Raw genomic sequence first — 23,581 nt, 5'->3', positions numbered from 1 at the left:
AGAGGCTCTCACCCTTCTATGCCCTTCTAAAAAGTGTATTTTCCTAGCTGCAACATTGTGGACAGTTTATCTCCGTTCTATCTCAGATGACTCTAATGAACAAACCCGATAGTAAGAGGAAATCTTGAGACAGCAATAAAAACCTGATGGATATGTTCTATCACTTTACCACCCTATCCAAAATCGAAAAAGAAGTTTTGTTTAGACTTCTGGTTTTCATATCACACTATACAAATTGGGTATCCATAAGCAGCTTTACAAGTAGCATTTAAGAATCAGGAAACATATTGGCTCATAAAGCACTAGACGTATTAGTCATGGAAGTCTCAGTATACTTCCAGATTCCATCGTTGAGTAGGTCTATCTTCTGACACCTCCCACACCAAAACATGGTTAGAGTCATAGCCATTGCCACCTGTGAAACATAACACAAATATTACATTGTTAGTTTTGGTTATTACACTATAAAGTGTATGTGCACATATTTATTATAAGTGGGAATTGTGAGAAATTAAAAAAAATGTTTAGATCATGTGCAAAAGAGTTAGAACCTATGTCAAGTTTGTATTGCACTGCCCCTGTTGGAGAATTTTCCCCTCACTCTCTGTTACAGTGACAACATAGGGCGTGATGAAGGGTGGGGGGGTAGATACGAACCTGACAGAGGTTCTAACCCCTCTCCAATTTACCTGTAACTCACATAACGTTTTGACTGCAGTTTCATTTCACTGACAATTAAAGAACAATGATGGATTACAAATGACGTTGCCCATACCAATTACATTTTACCTTTCATTAGTTTAGAGTAGCAAGAACAATAAAATTAAATAGTTGCTCATTGAGTGATATGAATTGGCTCCCTTAGCATACTGTTCTACTTTGAAGATGTGTTTTCAAATTAATACTGAAGATCATACACTTTCCATATGAGCAGCACCCTCTGGTGGCTGAAGCAGGTTCTTTATTATCTTTGAAGTGTATTTCCACATTTGCAGCCAAATTGGGATAACACCGATTTTATATTTGTTACAATAAAAATATTGAAAAAAAATGCTTCTTGCAGTATAAATTGCTTTTACTTGGGTTAGGGTTTCTTGGCGTCTTAAGGGTTAAAATCTCTAGTTGCTTCTCCTTATTTGTAGTGTTAGTAGGGGCTGTGAGGGGAAACACAATCCACAAATTTCAGTCCTAAGTCTTTCTATAAGGACAGATCACTGTGAAGGTGCTCAGAAAAAACTTGGATTCAGCCATCTCTCCTGCCACAACAAAACATCTAAAAGGTAAGACTTTTTTCTAGAAATTATTTTGTATTTTTTTGCTGTCAGGTAGACAACCCAAGAAATTAAGGTTATTAAAATCTAGTAGGCATTTCTCACCTTTTATGTCTAGACACAAGCCTTTGAACAGGCAACTGACTACATAACCAGAGTCTTCCAGGGTCCAAGTTTGTACTGGTTTCCGCTCCTCAGACCAGAGAACCACCTTTGTCCCTTGGTTAGCATTACCAATTACTTGGAGACTCATGTGAGGAACCAGCTGCAAAGAAACAAAAACGTCAAGTGTGAATAAAATATAAACAGTTAAAAAAATACAGAGGAACACCCAGGAGCTACACAGTCTGGTTTGTGGGAGTTTCTTTGACCTGACACTGAACTGGGATTATCAAAATACTCTACTATTGAAAGCCTTTATTAATACATCGACTAAGAGAATGATCTTTCATGTTATGGTTATCAATGTAATACAAGCCATTTCTGATTGCTGTATAAGTTAGGAAATCAGAGAATTGTCATCTCCATACAAGATCATTGGTACCTTACTGGATATGATTTGTAAGCTTTACATTCTATATCAAATAAAGCTTAAGTTACAAAAGCTGAAACCTCTGTACCTAATTTATCTGCAATCAATTTAAGCAGAACAAGAAAAGATATGAAGGAATAATATCCTTACTCATATCATGTTTTTACCAACCTGATTCTTTATGCGTCCTTCCTCATAAAACCAAAGATCACAGCTCCCCTCCTGTGGCTCAGAGAGTTGAACCCGAGCAGCTTTCATATCTTCTGATGGCTCGGGAACACATAAGAACAGACCCAGTACACGATTCCGTATTCGTAAATACACCCTCCTCTGGAGTAATGGTACAAAATATAATTAATACATAAAAAATATGCTTTTAACCTGATATCTATTTATTTATGTTCCCTACAGATAAAGCTCATTCTATCTGTAAAGATCTTACCTGTCTGATAGGACAAAGTGATCCAATTCTCTGGAGGCCACTGTAAAGCAACCAGTTTGGAATTTGAGTGCACTCTAGTAACCACTGTCTTCCCCGGTAATCACTGTGCTCATACAGCACCCATCTGGAATCGAGCAGAAAGATAGCGTAAAAAAATGTTATATACATTATAATAGGGCAGAAGGAGAATAGCATCAATGCGTTTAAGTAATAAGTTTGTGGAGGCATGGCCATCAAACCTATATAATCTTATCCCATTTTAATACCATGGGCAAGTGCTAGGACAACCTCCACTCATTGCTTTTCCAACAGATTTTGGAATCTTTATCTGAATATTTGTGCCTACCAGGCCACAAGAGCATTTGTGAGGTCAGGTACCGATGTTGCACATTAAGAAGTTTTTAGTAGGGATGACACTAGAGTTCCTCACCTTTAAACTCATCAAACCATGTCTTTATGGGCATGGCTGTCTGTACAATTATGCTGGAGCAGAAAAGGGCCTTCTCCATACTGTTGCCACAGGGTTGGGATCGCATAGTTGTCTAAAATTTATTTGTATACTATAACATTACTGGACCCTTTAGTGGAATCACATTAACTCAATCATTTGGAGGGGTATCCACATACTTTTTGCCTTATACTGTAAATGCACACAGCTGTCCTCTGCTTGATCCCTCTCCCTTATTGTGTTTTTGCCCAGCAGGGTGGGTTAGCATGGGGACAATAGTAGCATTTTTGCTTTTCACTGACATTTTTCTGCTGTACTTATACAGCAGGTTGTGTGCATACAGCATAAAAACAGTTGTTTACTATGCTGGCCTACTCTGCATTCATTCTCCATCTGTTTTCTGAAGAAAAAAAACATTAAGGGGAGAGGGACGGAGCACAAAGTTAACTTACAGCAATTCCTAAGAAACGTGTTTGTGACATAAAAGGATATCAAGAAAAGGAAAATATGTATAATTTTAGCTCCCCTTGTCCAATGACTTACATTCCGCTTTTCACTCGTATGGACAGCACATGGTTATTGTATCCTTCTCCCTGCAGACTCCGAATTTCTGATCTGAAATTCAGCTCTTTCCCCCCGAATTTCTCCAGACCGTGTAGGGAAATGGAGGGCATAGAGAAATACTGCAAAAGAACAAGAACCAAACGTCATAAATTAATTAATAGTCACAAAAACAACTCTGAGTTCCTGTGGTCCCTTCTCAGTTTGAAAAAGTAAATATCCTGCCTATAACAGCATACAATACAAGATGTAGACTATTATCTTAGTCAGGAAAGGTTCTGTGGCCCCCTCTGTTATAGTCACTTTGTAACTATGGTCTGCTTGTGGCAAATTTGGACCCCCCTTCTCCAAAGCTATTAAAAGTGTCAATACTCACTTTTGTCCTATTATCATCTAACCAAACCAACTTTGGTGTTACGGAATCATATAAGTACATGGAAGCATGGAAGAGAAACATAGCATATAATCATACCATACAATGCTACTACTTCACTTTCCTATATGAGCCCTGTGTGTGCCAGATAAACTAGTCAGTTTTAGCAGTAGAGCAGCACTGGACAACTGTAACCTTTAACGCACCCCTTGCATTATGGGAATTAATTATTTATTTTAAGTGGTAATTTATCTTATCTATTGAACAGTCACCTTCAACTTGTGTGGAGCTTTTATGCAAATTTCTTACTAGCTTCAATTGTAAATGACTACCTATGACCTCAGTTAGTGTATTGAAGTTTAGTATAACAGCATGAGGTGAATGTTTGCTATAATATGTTAAACCATGTTAGCCATAGATAATAGCAGGGAATTCACTGCTTGTATTTTATCTGGAATTTTTATTGTCATGATTAGATATAAAATTCCTTTTAATATGTAACTAACATTTGAAAAAAAGGAAAGCATGAATGCTGTGTAATCTCTTCTCTAAAACAAAAACTCTTAGACTGATATATAGTAATTTGTTTTCTTTTTAATGTGGCTTATTGGCTTTTTTAGCAGTATAATCAGACTCAGGATTTAAAATACAAAAAATGCATTTAAGTACCTTAACTATTAACATAAATGTATTTTATTTGTGTATCACTCGGCTGTAGATCCTCAAATCATCTCTGAATTGGTGCTGACACTGTCCTTCCCTCTTGAGGATGGCTACTTCTGTTCCCCATGGGCCTTGTGTGTGTGTATAAAGTAGTCGCCGCTCCAAGCTCACTCCCGTGATGGACTGCAGACATTATTCAGTGGATACTCAGCTTTTCAATCTGCATAAATGCTAGAAAGTGTTTTGTTTTTTTTTACTGTTGGACAGAGTGAGGAAGGGTTACAACCTCCTGTGAACTTTTTATTTTCTGTCAGTGTGATTTGTGAGAATTTGAATTACTAACTAATATATGGTTGTCAGAATTGAAAGTGAGGAGAAATCTTCTTTACAGGGACATAGGCAGCAATAAAAATATTTTTCTAATACATCTAGGAAGGGTTAGGACCTATGTAATGTCTTTATTACTAACCAGGTCTCCATAATTTTCCCTAACCTCAAATGATAGGTGTCAGAAAGAGCAGGAAATTAGGGGAAATGTGGGCACACAGGCAGAACCAAAAACTTGACAAACATCAACTATTCCAGATGCTATACAAAACTAAAGAAATGGCTGGAGCTGGGCTTTAAATCTTTTTTTTTTTTCAAATGTATCTAATTACTAATTCATGAAATTGCCTAAATTGTATAACATGTATTATATGAGCATACGCACGTTTAAATTTGTGCGCAATTCTATCAAAATGTAGGATTTCTACAGTAAGATACGACAGGAAAAAAAACATTCATGAGCAGCAGAGTTGAAGTAAGTAGTATACGTACAAGAGGAACCCTCTTGAGAGAGCGTATTGTACTAAAGCCCTGACAGCCCATGGCAGTTCTTGTTGGGTAATCTCCCTCAGACAGTATGTAGTGCTCTCCACAACATTCTTCACCTTCATACAAGCTCCAGCTGTGGGAAGAATGAAGATAACCATGGTTCAACAGTTGTTTATATTTTATTTCAAATTGCCCCTTATACCGATATGAAAAAGGGCATAATTCACAGCACATGCTTCTACAGTATACTATATATTACTTTCATGTCACTTTTGACAGAACTAGTTTTACCTCTTGTAATCACGGCTCTATCTACTTAAGTAGATACAGAGGCGTGTAAACCGGTATTGCTCTAGGCCTTATATCTGTATGTGTAAGCATTTTTGTAAAACAAAGATGATTAACTGATTCTCATCTGCAGTCCAATATTTGTATTATTATACAGGATTTATATAGCGCCAACAGTTTGGACAGCGCTTTACAATATAAGGAAGACATTACAATCACAATACAATTCAAGACAAGACGGTAAGGAGGGCCCTGCCCGTGAGGGCTTACAATACACACATGTTGCTGGTATATTCACTAGAAACATTAACAATGTACATGTCAAAATGACTGCAAAAAATAGAAAGATCTATAATATCGACGCTTGATAGGATGAGAGGGATTGTCACCAACGTCAAATATTTATTTTTTAGAATGAATTCATATTTCTATAGAACCTATAGGGACCTAAAGCACTTTATCTGCTGCTGGAGCAAATGGTGAGGCAACCTTCTTGGACATACTCAGTAGAATGTCATACCAGGGCCAATTTAGACAGAAGCCAATTAACCTACCAACATGTCTTTAGAGTGTAGGAAGAAACTGGAGTACCCGGAGAAAACCCACACAATCACAGTGAGAACATGTAAATTCCTTGCAGATAGTGACCTGACCGGAACAAAGACTGAGGGCCCCAATGAAGCAGGAAAACTAACCACTATGCCACTGTGCATGCACTCAAGTATGCTTCCCTTTTCATTAAGATGTGTAAATGTAGAAATTGAATATTTACAATATTTATTAGCCATATATGATTATTTTCTGCCATTGGACATTTTAATTCACGAGACACTTGCATTACCTCTAGGGTCTATGAGGATTATGGGGTCACGACAGCACACATGAATTTTAATTTCTGTTTATAAGGTGGCATCATATGACCCCCACTCAAAGTCAATAAAAACTGTTCCTTGCACAGTAAGCATTTGAAGACACGTTGTAAAGACATGGGAACATGTGGGGGCATTACACTGGGGCAAGATTATACAGTGTGTAATAGAGTTCCATAGCATAGTCCGTGAGGCCCGGTTATGTGGCTGTGTGTCGTTTGTAAACAGAGAGTTTAAAGTGTGTGCATATATACATCATGCGGTATGAATATTGCACAATTGAGTGTGTACAGGTGCACAACACTGTGACCTATATAAAACATGTGCAGTACTTTTCAGAAGAAGCTTAAAGAAAGATGTATCATACAAGTGCTACAGATGGTTATGAAAAGCACTGTTCAATGTACAGACGACTTTGGCTTACACAAGAAGACCAATGAGGAGCTAAAAGGTGTAATCAAGAGGGGTCTATAGAGGCCACTAGAGCACAAAAAAAGAGTAAAATAGAAAGAAAAATAGAAAAAAAATGTTTTCAGTGATATCAAAGAACCAGGTGGTTTACATAAGAATCTTACATACATAATACTTTTTACTATAATAACTATTGTTTCACATAATATGACATTCTTAACCACTTCAGCTCTCTGTATACCCTTTATGGATCAGAGCAATTTTTACATTTTCATGATAGGCCTGATATTTAAGATAACAATGTAATAAATACATTGAGCATTTATCAAAACTGGAGCAGACAGAATCTAGAGCATCTGTCAATGGCAAACAATTATCTCCTCTCTTCAGTTTGTTCAGTCAAGCTTACATTTTATTCTAGATTTTGTCCAGTTTAAAAAGACACTAAACTGGCATTTCTGTTACAAAGTATGACAACAATATTTGCAAATGAAAAAAACGGAAAACGGAAAATTGTATACTTACCTATCAGTAATTTTCCTTTCCTGACGCCAATACATGGCAGCATGCAATGGATATGGCTCCGCCCCCAGCCCAATCACAGGACCAGTTATACTATAAATTAAAGCCCCCCTCCCAAGGCCACCATTCTCGTAATAAGTACTCAATGCGAAAGCCATGGGAGGGTCCTGTATGCTGCCATGTATTTATGTCAGGCAAGAAAAATTACCGATAGGTAAGTATACAATTTTCCGTTTTCCTGACACCTACATGGCAGCATACAATGGGATATAGCGAGCACACAACAAGGGACGGTAATTCTGAGATATGTATTTTATTTGAATGGTGGCCTTGGGAGATGGGCTTTAATTTATAGTATAACTGGTCCTGTGATTGGGCTTGGGGCGGAGCCATACCCATTGTATGCTGCCATGTAGGTGTCAGGAAAGGCATCTTACTCTTTAGTAAAAACTTTCTTGATTTATTCAAAAACAATATAATAGCAGCACATGTTAGATGAGAACATTCTGTTTCTCATTACAGAAATTACATTGGCGAATAACCTTATCTTGATAACATTCACTACAGCTTGGTACATTTTGGGGCAACATGTGTGCACATTAGTGCTAATTCTGATCTTATTTGATCTGTACTTTGAAAATCTATATAAGTGCAAAAAAATCTTTGTAACTTTCAGAATATATTTATAAATGTCCAACTTACTTAGGACCACACTGTGGACAAAAATAATGATTCTACATTTCTACTTTGGACGTTGGCGTAAGCGATAAGTTCTAGAAACCTTAACAAAGTATTTAGGACACATGTGTTATGTCCAGATCCTCTCTTCCTGTCGCCCAATGCTAATACTGTCAATTACAAGCTGTAAAAATGACAGCCAGCAATTGCTTTGTATTACACAGAAGGACTTGCATGTCCCATGCAAATACTGTAGGGTCTTTGTGTAAATACAATGTAACAATGTATTGTTTCATTATATATACTTATCCATTCATATGCAGCTCAAAGGTGTGACCTTTGATCTCCACATCAGTTAAAGAAACATTACCAGTAAAAAAAAAAATGTTTTTTCTTAATTAAAATGTATTCTCATGTAACCCCTTATTAACCCTTAGTCAACACTAATCAGCTCGTAATTAACCCCTTCCTCCTCTTTGCTATTATTTTTCTGTTTATTTTTTTATTTCTATTTTTTTTATAATTTGTTTTATATTCTTTTTTATTTATTTTTTTTGTTTGTTATTTTTTTCAGTGTCACATATAAAACTGAAAACATGTCTTTTTCATTTGCCAATAACTTTGCCATGTTTTGTACCAGAAACAGCAGTTTACAGATTAGAAAATAAAATGTATACTTTTTATTTAAAGTAAAACTGAAAAAAAAACTTAAACTGGTCTAAATAGGCAAAAACACACTATTTTTCCTCTTTATACATTTCTTTGTCTATAGATTACATAGAAAAATACAACAATTTTTGCAATACACTATTGCAAAAACAAAGTATAGATTGTGGCAATCTATGAATTACTTTGTTATATTTATTTATTAATGACTGACAAAGTTATCACCAACTAAATAGGCCCTTAGCGGAAATGTAAAAAAGCTGTGGTCCATAAAGGGCATACAGGTATAAGAGCTGAAGTGGGTGTTACAAAACAAGTCCAATTGAATGTGACTAACTACTGGCTAGCTAAACCATGACCTAGATAAATGAAAGCCTTCACAACAACATTTCTCACATAACTGAAAGTATGGCCTAATTTAGAGTAAAAGCTGAAGTAGATGATTTAAAAGCAAGCTGCATATCGATGTGAAGTGCTGCTTTGTAAAATGAACATTAGCGTGCCTAGGTGTGCTCCGTGAGCCTCTAGCAGCAAACAGCACATAAGTTAATTAAAATTCAGTCTTACCTTCCAACCTCTACACGACAAGACTGCATTGAGAATGATTCTGGGATCAACGAGTGATCTTCTACAAAGGTCATACATTCACCATGGAAGTTAGGCTCAGAAAATAGCTGAATCTAATGAAACAGAGTAACAATTAGGACTGTGTATCTGTGTATCAATATAAACATGTTTATCTTCGTGGCATTTAAGACTACTGAATATATTTCAACTAAATTTCAGATATGAAGATATTGTCCTAGCACACTTAAGTTAGCCTATCATGAATCAAAATAAAGTTTACTGCAAGTCACTCTAGATCTTGAATGCAGAACTTCAGGCAAATGGTAAATATACAGCTTTAATACATATATTGTTTATTGTTCTATCTACTAAAGGATTTGTACTTGTGAATTGAGTTGAGTGATCATGTTAACTGCTGATCACAGAAAGAAGTGATTGTAAGTCACTACCCTTGCAGGGATTCCTCCGTCCCCTCTGTTCTTCCAGAGCTTATTGGAGTCAGCTGTGAATCCCAACAATATTGTTGGGATTCTTTTCGCTGTCAGCAGGTAGCGGGCAATAGTAAATGTACTTCTGTGACCCAAAAGAGAAGTAAAGCAAAAAAAGAGATTCCTCCACGATGACTATAAATATAGAGGTGACAGTAGGTTTCTGATTAACTGCTGTTGATTACAAAAACCCTGCTGACTTTTTATTTCATAAAGTCCAAAAGTCTATGTGGAATTTAAGGTAGAGCCTACAGTGTTATTACATGCTGCTAGTCACAAGGGCACACAGAACACACCTTGGGAGAATACCGAAGGGTTTGTCCTCCAACCTGTAAATAAAGAACACAGGAAGTAATAAAATAAAACAGACTTCAGAAAAAAAACCATACTGTATGTATCATTACAATAAATAAACACTAGCGTTAATTTAGTACAGTTTGCAATGCTGATTAAAAATGTCTATCACACAACACAAGTACAATTGTTATTCTTTTGACCTTGAATTATGCAATTATAGATAAAGCATATTCTGTTTACGATATTCTTTGGCTACATTGCTATACAATTCAATGAGTGAACAAAAGGCACAGCAGGACAAGGCACCTGGCAACCTAAAGGACTGTTATCACACAAAAATATTTTATTCTGATTATTGTATGCAGTTTATACACGCACACTTATTTGCTTTAGCAAAAACTCTATCAAAAAAATGCAACTTTGAATTTGGGGAATACTGAAGGCATCCACATAACTACAGCTGCATCAAACAAACATTCTGTTATAGAACTCTAAAGATTAGGAACCACTGGGTTTGTGTGCAAAACAAACCTGCCACGTCAGCTATCATTGTGCCCTGCACAGAGAGGCGCATTAATAACAGCTGTCAAAAGACTGTAAAAAATAATTTGGCAGTTTAAAATAAAAGACATAAGCAGGAAATTTGTTTTTAAATGCTCTGTATTCTTAAAAACAATGTAAAATTATGAATGTAGGCCAATTAATCAGAGTTGTAGTCAAATAAATGATGCATACTGACTCTGCTAAATTTAGTCTGGGTATCTATGTATCAATTAGCTTTGATCATATAAGGTTTAAGCCATTCATCTTGCATGAATTTAAATGGAACTTCCTAGAGGGTGGTGTATAAACTCTACAGCTTAGCCCAAATAGAAAAGCTTTAAGGAACCTTCTAAATTTGAGGACTATGTTTGGACGGGAAAAAACCTTAGGAGTGACCTAACTGTCACGTTTCAGAGCACTTTAACACATATTGTTTGCTTTGGAAGGTTGTACTATATTGTGCTGTCACTATACATTTAGGCCAACACTTGAACACATGGTATGTGGCTGCAGCTTAACCATGTGCTGCCCTAAATTTGTTTTTGCAAAGCCTCCAGTAAAGAAGTTCAGATCAGATGTCTAGCATCTCATCTTGCTCTGATTGATTAGAACCCATTTACAGTAATCCAAGGTCCTGCAAATGCTGTAGTGAGGTACTACAAACAGTCTTTAGCTAAAGACAGGACATGCCAGCAATGCTTACATCATTAACACAGCAAAGCTGAGTTCAGTGGATTTTTCAACCATGTTTACATTAGAAGTTGTGGTTCAATACAGAGCTAATATCTGTTAATGGTCTGTCTCAGAGCAAATAAAATGTGAAATTGACTGGCCTCTTAAAACCCATACTCAGCAAAGCAAGTGTTTTTCTTAATTTAAAAGCCAGAAATAAAAACAACTAACATCTAACTTATTTTACTATATTTTAATGTTGTTGGCCGTTGTTTACCACAGGCACATTTTAATCTTTTTGTAGAATTAATATTTAAATTGCACATTAAGCTGGTTCTAGAAATGATCCGCTTGCTTATTTACAGCCACCCAAATCACCTGTATTTAAAAGAGAAGAAACTACTGTTGGATTTTAAAACAAGGTTTTAACCTCATAACTAACACGTCCTTGGCAATCAAATTATTAAAGCTAGTTTACGCTGCTGAGTGTGGAGTTGCTTTTTTCATCACCTATATGGATTGTTTCCATTTCTAGTCCCTGCATGAAGGGAATTTAAATAGGAGTAAGCTGTCAAGCTGTGCTCCTTCTCTCCACATTGAATGTTCCAACTTGTACTGTGAGGAATTGCATGTAAAGTGATTGCAATGTCTTGACTGTTTTTCTCTCAGCTGAATAAATAGAATTGTTATATTTTCATTATTCTGGTTGCTCTCTGATCTCACCTGTAGTACAGGCTGTACAGAGCAGATTCGACTATCATTGGCTCCCCAGTCTTCATAACTGTGATAGATTCCTTTCTCCAGAATGTACTGCTCTCCTGAGAAGTCAACATTCTCATAGGCCACCCACCTACAGTTTGAAATTACAATTTAATAAGCATCATAGGATAAAAAATAATATTGATATCAATAGTATACACTGTTTGGCAAAACATTTGTGGACACCTGATCATCACACCTACTATATGACCAAAAGTATGCAGCCCCCCTCCAAATGGTTGAGTTAAGGTGTTTCCATAGAAGGGTACTGTTGGTGCTATAGAATACACAGGGAAGGCCCTTTTTTGTTTCAGCATGACTGCGCCTTTGTGAAGAAAGCCAAGTCCATGGCTGACATGGTCTGACAAGTTTAGTGTGGAGTAACTTAAAAGGCCTGATCTCAACCCTACTGAACAAATTTGGGGTAAATTGGAATCCTTTTTGTGAGCCAGGTCTTCCTGTCCAACATTGTTACCTGACCTCATCAATGCTGTTTTAGTTTAGTTGCCACAAAAATTCCTACAGACACACTTCTAAATCCTGTGGAAAGACGCCCTAGAAGAGTGGAGCCAGTTATAGCCATAACAATGAAGTGCCCACGGTTTTGGAATGGGATGTCCAACAAGCTCATAAAGATGTGATAGTCAGATGTCCACCAACTTCTGACCGTATAGTGTAATAATATTTTTCCCTGACAAGACTCACACTCCATTCAACACATGGATGGATTCTGTTTTCGTCCCATACTGAGCTACCTCGATATCTGACAGTGCTTCATTTAGGCGTAAGCATGGACCATCTGAGCAGTCAGGTTCCTCATACAGCACTATTTCAGGCTGTGAAAAATCCTGAAAGTAAGGGCACATGTGTTTAATGGTTTTTATAGAAATAGCTATATACTGTGCGTGCGTGTGTGTGTGTATATGTGTGTGCATGTGTGTGTGTGTGTGTGTGCGTGTGTATAACAGATTATATAAAAATAGTTTCATGTATGTACATTGCATTTACAGTATCATTAACTAAAGGTATGTTCATAAATGCTATTAGCACTCTCTCTTAACTTACTGTACGAATATGTCGAAGTGATCCTAGTTCTTCAGAACATCCACCCCATATAGACCAATCTTTATATTTTCCTTCCTCCAAAAGGTATTGATGACCACGGAAACCTTCTTTTTCATATGCTACCCAACTGCAGTCACAGAAAATAAAAGCAGCCCCTTGATGTTAGCAAAGACTTCAAAAGTCTTATTTAGTTATAAGTGTATCAGTCAGTTTTATTTACTTACCACCCTCCCAGTACTCTGATGGATCCCACAGTAAGGAAGTACTCTCCTTCACTGTTTAGTTCATCCTCCAGGGAGTTCAGGTTTTTGGAGACTTCCCAAATAGGACCGTCAAACCCAGGGTATTTAAATAAGACAATCTAAAAGAGGGGAATTACATTTGCACAATTTATAATTTTAAGTGAACCTGACCCTGGACTAAATCATCTGCAAAAAAACAACAGTGTTGAAATGCAGGCATTTGAGGTACCTGCGGGTACTTGTGTTTGTCTTCAGATGGTACATGTGTTTCTATGAAGGCTCTTGGATACTAGGTCCAGGCTATACATACTAACCACCACCTGTATTTCAACTGTCAAATATCACGTGAGCCTAAGGGCCAGAGGAATCAGAGCTTAATCTCTTTTTGTTGGAGGTGAAGATATAATTCAATGTCCTAGTTTTGTAGCATGCTTAATGTAAACTGCATGTAAAGATGGGGTCTATCTCTATTAGATTAGGCGTTTATTGAACCCTATTCCTGCCAGTGGCAAAAGCAATGAGCAAACATAATAATGTAACAGTTTACCTGAGGAAGAAGGAGCAAGAAGGGGACTAACTTTTTTTTAGATCTGCACAGATATAGGGATGTATTTATAAAGTAACAGTATGACCTTACTACAGTCATACTTTTGCTTATAAAGAAAAAAATTAAAACAGCAACAAGCATTTTCGATGAATATAAAAAAGTGCTGGAAGAGGAGAGTTTCCCACTCTCTCCTCCAATTATGAAGTGTTCTCCGCAACATTATGCAAAGATCCCCATGTGGGATGCCACAGGCTCCACGCTGCTATCTGCATTTTATAAATTGCACATAAAATGCAGGCAGAGTGTGGAATAACATTATAGTGTCCATCGGAGAGTGGAGAGCGATATATGTTCTCCCTTTAGTGTTTATAGAGAGTTGTGACTAATCAGAACTTTGCAGGTGGGTAGAGGCAATAAAAGGGACTGCTAAATGTTAGGTGTTCATTGTGTGATGTTGGGAAGTTCCAGTGAGCAGTCATCTTTTCTCCTGCAATAAGGCTTATTTCAAGCACTATGTAGACCCCCTATCCTAGCAAAAAGGCCACCCATGCTCACATGGATCCAGTAAGTGAGTTTTAAGTTATAACTGGCTTCCTGTAATAAAACTGTCAGGGCTAGCATGAACTGATAACAGAGAGGGAACAATTATGCACGATGTGGACCTAATGATCTGTAGCAGCCAGGATTTAGAAGCTATCTAACGGCCAAACTGCACATACGTAGCTAATGTTTGCCTTCTAAAGAAAACAAGCTCTTTTAGGGAAGTCCAAGTTCAGGCAACGAGGGGAATTCCACCACTACCACAATTGCACTTCCTAGGCTCAATTAACTTGTTATGGTTATTCGATATAAAATGACAGCCCCTGTTATAAAAAAAAAAACAAAAAAAACAGGCACTATGTGTCAGCCTTTGCTGTTTATAGTCCATGTAATAAAAACTGAGCTGTATATAGATAAAAAGGGTATAACTGCGAACACTGCTTGGTTTACAACAATATTTTATAGATATGGTAGCAAAATATATAAAAACATTTTCAAATACACATGCAGTATAAGGTTCCTTCCAAATATTTTCAAAAACTAGGAAGAATTGAATACACACATACACTTGTGTGTCTCTAATTATACTCACCTTAGGTTCATTAGCTTTCTCCACTGTGGGGCCTCCCTACAAAAAAGACATATATTTATATTATATAGAATTATATACTGTTATAAAACTTTGCACTAATTGTAAAAGCTAAAGATACACCATGGTTGGATTGGAGGAGAAAGAGGAAGGGGAAGTGCAATGCAGAAATTACTTACAATTCGTGCAGGTTGCAAGGAACACAAGTGTGAGTCCTGCCCATTCCAAGCTTTCCGGTTTGGATACCCCCCAGGTTCTAGTATGTAAGGATCACCTTCAAAGAATGGATTGCTGTACACCAGCCAACTACGAAAAGAGAACAAAATAAGTCAGTTTTGCTCTTTAACCCACTTTATTTTATTCTTTAATATTCTACTTTTATGTACATTTATTCTGTTCTGGAATGCATGTACAGTGTTCTGCAATGCATGTGTTGCGTGTTGACACCAGTGTTAATTTTGACAGCAAATTTCGATTTAGTTTTAGTCATAGTCTTTTGACTAAAATGCCATTTAGTTTAAGTCATATTTTAGCCATCTGAATTGTTTTAGTTTTAGTCGACTCAATATCATAAGATTCTAGTCGACTAAATCTACAGTAGATTAAGTCTACTAAAATCTAGTGGGTTTAGGTAAAGAGTAATTTAGGAATTTCTCTAGAATTTCCAATCTCATTATATACTCCTGGAGTAAACATCTGCTAAACTGTTATTACTAATTGTATTAAGGTTTGAACATGCAATACAGACACAGATTTAATTGTTGTGATATATAACATGTCTTTATTTATCTTAAAATTAGATTAAACCAAGTCTTATAAAGAAACAATAATATCGAGTATTTTCAACAGAGCATCAGTAATTACATATGCATTGATTATAACAACTTGCATTTTACATTCTTCATTCTTTCAAGCAAAAGTGTAGCTCCAAAAAATTAAAATGATAAACTATATTGGCTGTAATGCCATTGCACATATTACCTATTAGCCGTCCATTCAGGATGGAACCGAAACTGGAAGTCCAAAGAGATTAGTTCTAAATAGATCTCTTCCCAAATTGTCTCTCCCTAACATTTTAGTCTACTTTTAATTAGTTGACTAAAATGTCAATATATTTTCTTTATAGTTTTAGTCATAACTTTAAGTTTTTATTTAGTTTTAGTCTAGTTTTAGTCACTGAAAAAGTGTTGTTGAATAAACTATGACGGAAATGATTAGACGACGAAATTAACACTGGTTGACACACGTTACAGTGAGATGCGTTAAATAGCACCTTTAATATGAATGGGCCAAAATGCACCACAATGCACATGAAAGTGGGGCAGACTGCATTTTTATGCAGTCCAGCACAATGAAACAGTACATGTGCATGATGCTACGTTGCAAAAATCGTTTTATCAAGAAAAAGCAAGAAAAGGCTCTGCATAGGTAAGTAGAAGATGAGTTTTACTTAAATTATGCAGTTGAAGGCGTTCCAACAGAATGACCCCAAATGTTTATGTCTCTCGATGCACCTGGATTACTAGTGCAAAATGAACATTACAGTAGCCATAGCAATGCATGTTCATTTCAACCAGAAATTTTCTGTCTCATTCTAGAAAAAAATTATAGGATATTACAGTATATGTCCTCATAGGCAGGCATTATTAGACCTTCAAAACTACTTGATCATCATATACCGATTGACACTCCACCTACAATCACCATTTGTGCTGCAGTTACTTACATTCCACTGTGCACAATGATGGATTCTGTCTTAATTGGGTGGCCATGTACACGTGAATCTGGAGTAGCTCCAATTTTTGTCACTTTATTGCCTTCTCCATTTTCTTCCATAAACAGACTTATCTGTGGAACTTGGAAATCCTAAACAAAAAGGAAACCAAATGTAGTTTAATAATTTATGATTTATTTATCCTTCTGCTTATTTTCCCCCACCATTTTGTGACTTTTTATTATAGTCCCATGGGTGGCCTCACAACAAATCCAAAAATGCAACAGATTGTTCCTAAAAATCTTACACAGAAAAGATAAATATAAAATTGGATCTCCAACATGGTTCAGTTACATGTAGCCTAGACAGCATCATGCCTTCTAGATGCATCTTGACATCGGTGCCATTAGGTTCTCTCTCTCTAATCTGTCACTCTCTGGCTGGACTGGAGATTACCAAGGCTATTCACAAAAGGGTGAAGAGTTTGGAGAAGGCAGGAGAAGTGAACAATCTAGGGCAGCATACAGTAGCTGAACTGGAAAGTGAGCTATATTGTAGAATTTTTCAAAATTAGCTATGTTGTCCTAGTAATGTTCACTTCTCCTGCCTTCTCCAAACTCTTCACCATTTGGTGAATAACCCTTTAAATCTCTTAACTACTGAGAGATTTAGCTACTAGTTGGCTGTCATCTTATTATCAGCACATTAAATTAATTTCTGCTGAATTACAAATTCATTCTAGTGGTGCAAACCCCAGAAAACTGGATGGCATGGAGCCAGAGATGCAGAGTTTTATGAAAGAGTGTACTTGTGAAACTAAGGAGGAGAGCTGGACAGAAAAGAAAGAAATAACTGTGTTAAATAGGTTATCCATAATGCATCTGGAGGGAAGGTAACTGCCATTATTGTTTTATCAATATTTACTCACTCGAACCACATGGCGCAATGAACCAATCCAAAATTTGGGCTTCTTTGTATTAGCTGCGATGTTTTGTGACGTTGCTGTGTCAGTCTCCCAAGGACAGGACAGATCAGTGTCACCTTCTGTTAGCATTACACGCTTGCCACGGAACTGTGGTTTTTCATACAGAAGCCACCTATGTAATTTAAATGTAGGCATAAATTATTTGTATCACAATTATGTCAGAGACGGAGAGAAGAAACAAATGTAGCAGAGGCAGATTGATGTAGTTATTATTCAGGCAAATGTGTTTAAATAATAGAGTGAGGGACTTATCAGACAAATAACACATTATTTTAAGACTGCACATTATTTTAAGGAGGCTGGAACCTACATGTATGATGGGCATGATTTCAGAAAGTTAAAGAGAGTGCTATTTGATCATTTTCTAGTCATGTTAGTTGATATGCCTTTTTTAATATGTTATTCTGGAGGTGGGCGTTACTAAAGCTTGAGATTGCTCATGTTCAAAAATCTGATTGCAGGCTTGCCCTCAGTATGTTACAGTGGTGGGGATTATTAAAGCAAAAATCCATGCTAAACAATTATTGTCTAAAGAGGCATGTGCATTCTTAGTTTAAACTTTGTGTCCCTTGTATATTTCCTCCAGATCTGTGCAGTAATTAGCTTCTGCACTTTGCCTGTGTGCAGCAGTTTCCTGTAATAAAGACCAGTCACGTCTGCTTTCTCTACTTGTGCAGGGTGACTGGTTTTGTATCTGCCCCCTTGAGGTTTTCTGTATGCAGCCAGATGTGGGTGGATTCAATTCGGGAACGCTCAAACCAAACAGCTGCAGTGTTTGCGGGCTATCTAAAAAATGCCCTGAACCTCTGCAACAGCCAATCAGCAACAAGGGAGGACCAGAGACATGGAATCTTATGTGGGGAGAAACTTGTTGTAATGATAGTGAGATCAAATGACCCCAAACTGTGTGGGGAATGATGGGGAAGTCATATTGAGCACAGTGCCACACTTATTTCTCCATAATTCACTTGTCACAGGAAACAACAATCAGATATAAATCTAATGTATGTGGTGGGCACAGCCCAGCTTGATAACACCTTAACACTAAACAGTACTTTTCCCAGGATCTGCAAAGCCTCAAAACACTCCATTAAGTCAGATACTCTTAATGCAGCTCTGTCGTAAAAATGTTCAAAAGCAATTCACTTCTGTCTGGTTTATTTGACCTGAAACTGCACTTTCATATAGTCCAACTACAAACTCTATTCATATTCCATAATTTGTACTGTTATGGAGTTGCATTCTTCACAAGAAGTGATTACACTAATGTTTAGGAAAATAACAATCAGATAGACACCAAGCACTATATTACAAGGAGCACAAGGCTATTACATATATTAGTTTGCTGAAGCAAAAATTTATTGGATTTATGTCATTAGGCCTCAATTGAATAGCAATATCATTCTGTTTAATAATATTTTGGTTGTTGGATGGCAAAATCTTGTTATCTAAAAATATAGATATAGTTAGCAAAGTTGACATTAGGGAAGTATCCACTGCAACACTCCCTCCCTTTAATTGGTTGTTTTATTTCTGTAAACTCTCTTTCTTTAGGGACTAAAAAAAATGGCTGCATCTGCAGTTCAGTAGCTCTGGACTACTCTGCAAACCAAGGACCAGGTGAACTTTGCTAATTACTTTTCACTTTTAATCCCATTTATTTTGCTGTTGCTAATTAAAGTTTTGTAATATCTTTTCTGAAAATATTTTCTTGGGTCATTTTTCTCTTCATGAAAACTGTATTTTTAAATAATTAAGCTGAATCCCTGATTGCTTTAAATCAGAAAAAATAGAATCCTTGCCTCTTTAAAGAAAGCTTCCTTATTCTTTATTACATTCCTCTATGGGCATGGCACATTTCTTATAGTTCAGAATTGCTACAGCAGATGCTGTGAACAGTACATGATCGGTAGGCTATCTGATAATGCCTATCTGGACGCCTGTGATGCAGGTCCTTTAAAAACACATTTAAAAACCCGCCATTGTACAGCCACCAGGCATTTGAAGTCTGGTAGTCTAGATAGTTAGGTCAGTGCTGTACTTGGGATATAGTTAAATAGGATGTTTGGTGCTGCAGGACATATACTACCTCATTTGCAGGATATTAGAACTAGAATTAGTACAGATAGGATCTGTCAGGGAGGGGCTAAGAATGTTTAGCTGTGTTTTAAACCACTCTTCCTGCTCATGCTGTGTGCTGTGGGGCTTATTCCACTACATTGGCAAATGCAGTATATAAGACCAGACATTGAGGTGTGCAACTTACACTGCCCGCTCACCATTGCAATCACCTGCAAGCCCTTCCCTCAGTGGGGAGGGCTTGCGATGATCGCAAGTACAATCTGCCTGTCCAAGATGGGCAGGCTGTACGAAATTTGAATCACCTTACAACCATCGCACAATGAAAGGCGATGGTTGTAAGGTGTGTGGGCAGCTTAAAATAGACCTGCAGGGGAGATTTGTCTGTTTAGCAGATGGAGGGAACTGTTAGTCTTCTTTGTTTAGCCTGCCAGCTTTAGTGTTACTGTTGTTAAAAAAAAAAATTAAGGACACAACTCTTGGTGGCCATTCTATTTTTCTTGCACATTCAACACTTAAAACAATATATTGCTTTCAGACAGACATAAGAAGCGGGCAGCTGCAGTAGGCATGGGGAGATAGGTGACAGGGAAATGAGATCCTTAATTAGCTGCAGCACAACCAAGTTGTAATCAGGCTTCACAGCTTACTAGTGTACTGGCTTGACTGATATTTAATTCACACGGTGTTGGCCATCCCTTTTCCTCCCAGACATGAAGCAGCCAGTAACTGATTTCTACATGCACCGCAGGGCATTTTCTACAGAAATTGCACGATATTAAAACTTAGGACAGGCAGGGTGTGTCAGGTAGGGATTAGTACTGTACAGCTGTGTTGAAAACAGCTCTTACTTTTCAATGCTTTGTGTTGTGGAGCTTTCCCATCTGCATTTACACTATGCTATACCAGGCATAGAGGAAATGAGTGCTGCAACATTTATTCAATGTTCACTCTCACCATGTCATTGCCATCTGTGGCTTATTCTACTGCAGTTGAACGACCAGGCATAGAAAAAGTGAGTGCCAAAACGGCACACAGTTTTTTCTAAGACCGCTGTCACTGTGTCATTTCTGTTTTTTTAAAAACAAAATGCTGTGGAGCTTATTCAACTGTATTTATAATGTATTTAAACCAGGCAGAAAGTAGGATTGCTAGATTTTAGAGTGTGTTTCTCACACAACTATGTGTCTAAAAAACTTACTGCTCTGGCAGTTATTTTAAAAAAACAAAGCTACGTAGTGGGCTTCCATTTGTTTCAACACATTCACTACAGTGACAAAGTGGCACTGTGACATTGCTTGTGTTGGCCTCTGTAATATGATTATCTTATTGCTGTTCAAACCAAAAAGTTTAAATATTTCTTTAAATTACAGCATTTCTTCTAAATAGTGGTAGGAGGTGGTTGAAGCAACATGGGTTTAAGGAACGGGCCAGCAGAACAACATGCAGGGGGAGGACGAGGAGGAAGTTACACAGCAGCAACATGCTGGGAGAGGAAGCAGAGTGTCAAAAACAACAGTGGCCCAAGGAAGCGGGCATCAGGTAGCAGCTGCATTATGCTGTCAAATGTAAACAGAAGTATGAAGGAACAACTGGAGCCCACTGCCTGTTCACAGGACAGTGTTACTCTTTACTGCTGTCTCTCTTCTTCTGACAAAACATTACAATATTCAAATAAATACCATAACATAAAACTTATTACATAAAATATAACAATGGAAGAAATTATAACAACATTATAAAAGATTACAACAACATTTTAAAAGTTTACAAATACAACATTATTAGAAGACATTCCACCTCCTCCCCTCCCCCCAAAAATATGGCTGAAGCCATAACTTTTTGTAGGAAGACCCCTTCATGGGCCTTTTGCCTCTGCACTGAGCCAGCGCTACTTTGGTAGTATATAAAATTTTTACAAGACAAATACTTTTTTTTTTCTTCCACTGACACTGTGACAATGCTTGTCACTCCTTTCTGCTATCTCTTTTCCTTAAGTCCAGTCTGATATATCAGAGTCACTGGCTATCATAAATGTCTCTTAGCATTCCTTCATAGTTTCTATAGAGACCTGAGCTGTGAATGCAGCCATCATTTCTGATCTCTAGAGGGCTTTTTCCCAAGGTTTTACAATCTGACAACCAACATATTATCAAGCAAAATTAAATTTCAGCAGGCTGTGTAAATCACAGTGATGATGTCACTGCTAATTTTACAAGACAATATTAGGGTTTGCAAAGGCATTTGGCACGCACAAAATTGTTTTGTTTTTTTTACCCTTGTTGCCCTTCAAGTTTAATTAAAATTTCTGTGGCCAAAGTTCACTGTTATTAAACATTTGCTGCACAATTATTTAAATATGCTTAGGATAAGGCATTTGTCAACAGGATAATCTCCTGCTACTAAAAGATTCAAATTATTGAGTGTGTAGCCTATCTCTAAATATAACCAACGACCTGCACTGTGCACTGCAATGACAAAATTGTTTGCTCTACAAGTACAATTATGCATTTAGCTGCCTCCTCTTCTGCACTGGGGCTCCAGGTATTACACTGTAATACAACCTGATCTCTCTCTCTCTGCTAGTGATGTATATTTGTGTGTATATGTAGTTGCTAGTTGCACTTACCCTCCTCGTACAATGCAGATAGAAACTGTTCCCTGCAGATCCCAATCACTCATGTTACCCACATCACTGTAGATCTCATGTCTGTGTCCCCTGAATCCAGGCTCAGAAAACAGAATGATCTGTTAATCAAAAAGTATTCCATATTACTGGGGTGGTAATATAATAGTAAAAAGAACAATGTCTAATTTAGACATTCTGCTCCTTGCTCAAGACTCTTTGGTATGACACATGACACACCAATATAAAGGAACTGATTAGACCCTTACCTTTCCTGGCCGTGGATTCTGTTTTCCATGAATTTTCTCCGGGTGATACTGAGGGTAAAAAAAAAAAAAGAAAAGCTATTACCCACCAATTTCTCATGGAAATGCCAATTAATTTTTTCCTAGCTATTTTTACACAGATTTAACAATATAACTGAAGTATAAAATAAGAAAAAATTAAAATATTATCAATATATAATACATTAACATGTTATATATTAAAATTAACCTGCAGCTATTCAAAGATCAGTTATGAATCATTATACTGTAACACATCTCACCCAGACATCCGGAAAGACTTTAAAAGGTGAAGTTACTGGTAGCTCTAGCTTGGATGGCAACTCAGTAGAATCTGAAGCTGGGACATTATTACTCTGTAGCCGTGAGCTGCACCATTTATCTTCTGGCTGCTGTGCTCTTGATGCATCGGTTAAGATGTCACTGACTTTGTTTGCTCTTGATATATTGGTTAAGATGTCACTGTCTTTTTTAGCTCCTTGTGCATTGATTAAGATTTCACTGGCTGTGTATGCTCCTGATGCATTGGTTAAGGAGTCACTTTCTGTGTTAGCCCTAGATGCACTGGTTGAGATGTCACTGGCTCTGCTTGCTCCAGATACACTGGTTAAGGAGTCACTGGTTGTGTTTGTCCCTGATGCACTGGTTAAGGAGTCTCTGGCTCTGTTTGATCCTCTTGCATTGGTTAGGGAGTCATTGGTTGTGTTTGCTCCTGATGCACTGGTTATGGAGACACTAGCTGGGTTTGCTCCAGATGCATTGATTAAGGAGTCACAGTCTGTGTTTTCCCCTGATGCACTGGTTAAGGAGACACTACTTGTGTTTGCTTCTGATGCACTGGTTAAAGAGTCACTGTCTGTGTTTTCCCCTGATGCACTGGTTAAGGAGACACTACTTGTGTTTGCTTCTGATGCATTGGTTAAAGAGTCACTGTCTGTGTTTTCCCCTGATGCACTGGTTAAGGAGACACTACTTGTGTTTGCTTCTGATGCATTGGTTAACGAGTCACTGTCTGTGTTTTCCCCTGATGCACTGGTTAAGGAG

At 37.3% G+C, this 23,581-nt stretch overlaps 1 protein-coding gene across 1 annotated transcript; it reads right to left on the bottom strand.

The window, feature by feature from the left end:
* Positions 1-206: 206 nt before the first annotated feature.
* AIM1L (absent in melanoma 1-like) lies at positions 207-22,946 on the bottom strand. The gene is made up of 19 exons (XM_018571069.1): positions 22,893-22,946; positions 22,523-22,570; positions 22,257-22,375; positions 17,492-17,660; positions 16,576-16,715; positions 15,029-15,155; positions 14,853-14,888; positions 13,156-13,292; positions 12,932-13,058; positions 12,572-12,714; positions 11,831-11,957; positions 9,892-9,924; positions 9,108-9,220; positions 5,110-5,239; positions 3,237-3,376; positions 2,246-2,369; positions 1,975-2,133; positions 1,377-1,536; positions 207-415 (listed from the first exon to the last, which is right to left on the bottom strand). Exons 1-19 carry the CDS (start codon positions 22,944-22,946, stop codon positions 327-329), a joined length of 2,175 nt encoding a protein of 724 aa, XP_018426571.1. The 3' UTR covers positions 207-326.
* Positions 22,947-23,581: the final 635 nt, after the last annotated feature.

The sequence above is a fragment of the Nanorana parkeri genome, unplaced genomic scaffold (genome assembly GCF_000935625.1).
Source record: "Nanorana parkeri isolate BGI_ZX_2015 unplaced genomic scaffold, ASM93562v1 scaffold1665, whole genome shotgun sequence".
Classification (NCBI taxonomy): Eukaryota; Metazoa; Chordata; class Amphibia; order Anura; family Dicroglossidae; genus Nanorana; species Nanorana parkeri.
The sequence above is the reverse complement of the archived record's forward strand: the minus strand, read 5'-3'. Positions and strand labels throughout refer to the sequence as shown.

What these genes read in the sequence shown, in the direction of transcription:
- AIM1L (XM_018571069.1), bottom strand. Translation starts at nt 22,946, where the DNA reads ATGCATCAAGAGCACAGCAGCCAGAAGATAAATGGTGCAGCTCACGGC. An exon ending in AGAATCCACGGCCAGGAAAG is followed by an intron (nt 22,376 to 22,522) that starts GTAAGGGTCTAA and finishes TTTGATTAACAG; the next exon opens with ATCATTCTGTTTTCTGAGCC. An exon ending in CATTGCGCCATGTGGTTCGA is followed by an intron (nt 16,716 to 17,491) that starts GTGAGTAAATAT and finishes CTTTTTGTTTAG; the next exon opens with GATTTCCAAGTTCCACAGAT.